The sequence below is a fragment of the Cebus imitator genome, unplaced genomic scaffold (genome assembly GCF_001604975.1).
Source record: "Cebus imitator isolate Cc_AM_T3 unplaced genomic scaffold, Cebus_imitator-1.0 Scaffold283, whole genome shotgun sequence".
Classification (NCBI taxonomy): Eukaryota; Metazoa; Chordata; class Mammalia; order Primates; family Cebidae; genus Cebus; species Cebus imitator.
Window position 1 is genome coordinate 1,151,379 of NW_016107598.1, and position 5,301 is coordinate 1,156,679.

The 5,301-nt window shown below is 37.7% G+C and overlaps 1 protein-coding gene across 1 annotated transcript in view; it reads left to right on the forward strand.

The window, feature by feature from the left end:
- The window catches only part of GC (GC vitamin D binding protein), a 41,080-nt gene that overhangs the window by 26,648 nt on the left and 9,131 nt on the right, over window positions 1-5,301 (forward strand). The window contains exons 8-10 of the mRNA XM_017501626.2: window positions 1,027-1,156; window positions 1,622-1,719; window positions 3,509-3,641. Coding sequence (XP_017357115.2) covers window positions 1,027-1,156; window positions 1,622-1,719; window positions 3,509-3,641 — 361 coding nt within the window. The remainder of the gene's footprint in view (window positions 1-1,026; window positions 1,157-1,621; window positions 1,720-3,508; window positions 3,642-5,301) is intronic.

Sequence of the window (5,301 nt, forward strand, 5' to 3'; positions counted from 1 at the left end):
CCTTAATGTTCCGAGGGTGCCCTCTGAGTGTCCTGTCAGTTCTATCAGCTAAGTGGATTGTACATGTGTTCCCTTCTCGCCATCTCTTCTGCCACTGTCCTAGTTCGAGCCACCATCGCCTCTCGCCTAAATGCCTGTAATAGCCTCTTTTCTGCTTCCACTGTGGCCCCCTCCAATCCATTGATTGTGTTGGCCTACTTTCAGTTCCTGGAACATACCAAGCCCTTTCCACTTCATTGCCCTTGTCTGTTGTTTTTACTGCTGTAGAGTGTCTGGCACATAGTAGCTGCCCAATAAATACATGTTGAACCAATGGGGGAAAAAAAAAATAAGTGCATAGGCGGCAGTGGGATAAGACATAATAAAGGAATTTACACAAACCTATTTTCACAGAAAAGCCTTCTAAAGTACCCACATGTTGCTTTATATGGGGTCAAACATATTATGTTTGCACAAAGACAGTTCCATATGCATTTGAAATAGATATGTTTATATATAATATAAATGTATATTACACACAAAGCTTTAACTCAGTATTGACTAGTCACAGTAGCAAGTATTAATAACTTGTATCTCAATGAAAGTATTTTGTAATCCAAAACATGTTAATTTAGAGTCAGTCTGAGCTAAATCTCTTCTTTTAATTAAGATGCAGAAACCACAGCTCTGCCTTTATGATAGTTGTTTCACATTTCAAAATGTAGGCCAGGTGCAGTGGCTCATGCATATAATCCCAGCACTTTGAGAGGCTGAGGCAAGCAGATCACTTGAGGTCAGAAGTTCCAGACCACCCTGGCCAACATGGTAAAACCCCAACTCTACTAAAAATACTAAAATTAGCTGGGCATGGTGGCGGGTGCTTGTAATCCCAGCTTCTGAGGAGGCTGAGGCATGAGAATCGCTTGAACTCGGGAGGCGGAGATTGCGGTGAGCCAAGGTGGAGCCACTACACTTCAGCCTGGGTGACAGAGGGAGACTCCATCACACGCAAAAGAAGTAAATATCTCCTTTTCTCCCTCATGCTAGGTATACACTTGAACTAAGCAGAAGGACTCATCTTCCAGAAGTATTCCTCAGTAAAGTACTTGACCCAACCCTAAAAAGACTTGGTGAATGCTGTGATGTTGAAGACTCAACTGCCTGTTTTAATGTTAAGGTATATTTGCTAGATTTTCTTTATGAAGCACGTACATCAAGGGTTGGCAAATTATAGATCATGGGCCAAAACTTGCTCACTGCCTACTTTTGTATGGCCTACAAACCAAAAATAGAAAAATGGTTTTACAGTTTTACATTGCTGGGGGAAAAAAAACAATAGAACATCAGTATCTCATGACCCATGAACATTATACAAAATTCAAACTTCAGTGTTTATACATTAACTTCCAGTGGAACACTGTCATCCTCATTGTTTCTGCAAAGCTTACAACTGCTTCTGTACAGAATTGAGTAGTTTCAACAAAGACCATATATGGCCTGCAAATCCTAAAATATTTATTATCCAGCCTTCTGTAGAAGATATTTGCCAATGCTTAATGTAGGCAACATTTTGATTTGACGGCCTGATGGGACAATGTTTCAAGACAAATAATTTTGTTATGCAATTATTGTTTTCTTACAGGGCCCTCTACTAAAGAAGGAACTAGCTTCTTTCATTGACAAGGGACAAGAACTATGTGCAGATTATTCAGAAAATACATTTACTGAGTACAAGAAAAAGTAAGAAACATTTTCTGGCTGTATCCTCCAAATTCATCAATAATATTTTCTTAGTACTATGAACTGAAAGCATAGTTGAAAACATAAGATTGTCTTCAGTGAACAATAAAAAATGGAGGTGCAATTAGGAGTTTTTTTAAGTAGTCAGAATCTCATAGAGTGGAATAATAGACGTTGGAGACCCCAAAGGGTGGGAGGGTAGAAGAAGGGTGAAGGATAAGGAAGTCCCTCTTGGGTACGGCGTACACTATTTGGGTGATGGTTACACTAAAAGCCTAGAATTCATGACTATGCAATACATCCATGTAACAAAAATACACTTGTACCCCCTAAGTCGTTTTAGTTTTTAAAAAGTAGTTCAAAATTTATTATCTGTATAAGAAGCAGCTAAGTGTTTTTCCAGGGGAAAATTGTCATGTGTATCAAGTGCGTGGGCAATTGAAACACAGCCACAAAACTATAGATTACAAAATCTATCTGCAGGAACTTGATTCAAAATGGCAAAATGAGTACATAGCTTATCAACATTCTTATCCCAGAATTTTCTGTAGATATTGCTATATAAAATTGAGGACCTTTAAAACTGCTGAGAAACATTATAACTTCTTGGCATATTGCCTGGCAAGAATACCCAAACTTTCAATCAAGCATAGTGTCAGCTATCACCTGCATATATTCCCTATAAATTAGAAATAGAAATCTTAACCACCAATAAAATTATTGGTGGTTTTTTTTCTCAATTAAGTTATTTTTCTCAATGAAGAGGAGGAAAAAGCATTTTTCTATAAATAGGCATTAACTGTAAAATAATAGGCCATTAGTAAGGAAAGAAGTGGTACTGGGTTCTTGAGGAAAGTCTCCATTGAGAAAATTGAGAAAACCATGTCATTTTCCCAAGCTATATTTAGTAAAATTCTTAGATCCTAATCCCTACCCATCTCCCCCCTACTTCTTTTTTGCATGAGTCTCCTCTTGCCTCATTTGAGCCCCTCCTCCCCACCACCCTGGGGTTCAACAATGCTTTTTTGAAATAACTAGTCCCCTTTACCCTTTTGTGCCTTCCCAGCACCCACCCTTGCCAAGCCCAAGTCTAGATTAATATGGGTCTTCTTACCTCCCATTGCCCACTGCTGGACTGGCAAGCATTTCCTGAAGAAAGTCATAAAACCAGGCTGGGTTGTTTATTTTGAGTGTGAAGAGACACTGAGATCATTGAATGTTCAAATTGAAAGAATCAGGAGACAAAGTCCCATCACCGTCCTGAAAGAGAGATGGAGAGTTCATTTTTAGTAGAGCTAAAAACAAAAGCCAAAGTTTTCTGACTCTCATATCAGTGTTTTCCAACATAGTGAGTTGAGAAGTAGGTAAACTAAAGGTGAAAGTATATAAATTATGAGAGAAAAAAGGCATTAAGTTGGCATGAGGTCCTGTAAAGGAAATATTTTTTAAGGAATTTGAAATCTAAAACTGAAGAGAAGATGAAAGGTTAGGAAAAAAAATAGATGTATTCTTCCATGTTGAAATAATGAGCAAATGAAAGAATAAAGACTGGAATTCCAATTCAGCCAATGTTTGTATGTTTACGTTCATGATCTCGAAGAGGCATAGGTTTCACTTTCTGACCTCAAATTGACGTTTCTATACCACAGGTGTAGAATTTTCTTGAGACTGGCAAGTATTTCTATTTTCATTTTTATTGTAAAAGATTTGAAATGGCTATTATTTTGCATTAGAAATTTTTATAAAATAAATACATTTAGTAAGATCTTACATTTAAATGGTTTTTCAGACTGGCAGAAAGACTAAGAGCAAAATTGCCCAACGTCACACCCAAGGAACTGGCAGAGCTGGTTGACAGGCGCTCAGACTTTGCCTCCCACTGCTGTTCCGTAAACTCACCTCCTCTCTACTGTGATTCAGAGGTAGGAGAATGTAACCCTCTACTTAACACAGCAGAATAACTTAAGAACTTATGCACTCAGATCTACTCATTTCTTTCCTGTTATTGAGATACCATTATGTGACAGTATAATAACACTTTTCCTGGTGTTATTATAACTTGGCTGTCTTTGCAATGAAAGTAAGAAACATAACTGTTTTCATGTTATACTCATTTAAAAGCAAGTTGAGGCAGTTGTAAAACATGAAATTTTATACTTTTTTAAGAAACAAAGTTTGTGAATACAGGCAAGAAAGAACATGTAGTGTTTTACAAAGTGTGGGTTGTAACCTAGTAACAGCCTTTTTAAATGAAAAGGAGAAGAATAAGAATGCAATAAAAACATCCAAGTTCATTACCTTCACACAGTAAAGGTAAATTGTATTTCATGTATCTGTATCTGTGATTATGTAGATACGTACATATGCATATTTAGGTAGGTAGATTGATAAAAGGAAATACTTTTAGAAAAATGGAGTTATATCATAGTTTCTATTAATATGTTAATTATAGAAATATTACATTTGTTTTAACATGACATAAGAAAAAGAAATGCAACTGAAGAATTTTTGAACGTCACATAAATGTTTCTTTAAGAGCTATTTTCTAAAAGCTAAAAAATGATTTTAAAGAATATTAAAATGTTAGTCTTCTTTATTACAAATTTCTTTTTAGACACTATCCGTTGGCTCCAAACTCTGAAAGATAAAGATATTAGAACTCCTATATCTTCCAACTTCCCCCTCTACTTCCCTCAATTTTAGATAGTTTTTGGGCTCTTCTTCCTTTAAATGTCCCTTCCCCTCATCCCCGCCTCCTCTTTTTCTTTTTTCCCCTCCTGCTTCCTGGTTCAGGTCCAATAATGTTAACAGTAAAATAACCCCTGCCCCTATTCCCCTCCTCCTTTCTCTCTTTCCCCTTCTCTCCCATAAATGTATTTGCATAGCTGCCAGATCCTTTATTTTTTAACTTGTGCAAAACACGGGCAGTTCTGGCCAGACCTTTTTGTTTTCTCTGAGGGTATTAATAGATGAATTATTGTTTATCTAATCACTGCATCTGAAGTGTATTGGTTTTCTCCTATGAACCACAGTGTTAGGTTGGGATCTTGTATTCTGCCCATCTTTATATAGACTGAAGGTGTGAGAGAGGGGAGGAGACCTCAAGTAGGCTGTGTGAGCCCACTGTTAGTGGACCTGAGCTATGCTCCAATTTCTGAGACTTCAAGTGTCTTATTCTAAGATTTCTTTCACTAAGTAAGCATCTGCCCTGTTCTCATGGCGAGGGGTGTGTTTTGATGGCGTTTTTCAGAAAATGTCAGCCCATATGTTCATATCCTCCATTTTACCTGTTACTCTCCAGCAAGCATTTCATTTTTTTAGAAGAAAAAGGTAAAAACACTTCATTTCACTTTACTGCTTATTTGGAGACATTAGTAATAACTCCAAGAATTTTGTTGTCAGGGCTGGGCGCGGTGGCTCAAGCCTGTAATCCCAGCACTTTGGGAGGCCGAGGCGGGTGGATCACAAGGTCCAGAGATCGAGACCATCCTGGTCAACATGGTGAAACCCCGTCTCTACTAAAACTACAAAAAATTAGCTGGGCATGGTGGCGCGTGTCTGTAATCCCAGCTACTCAGGAGG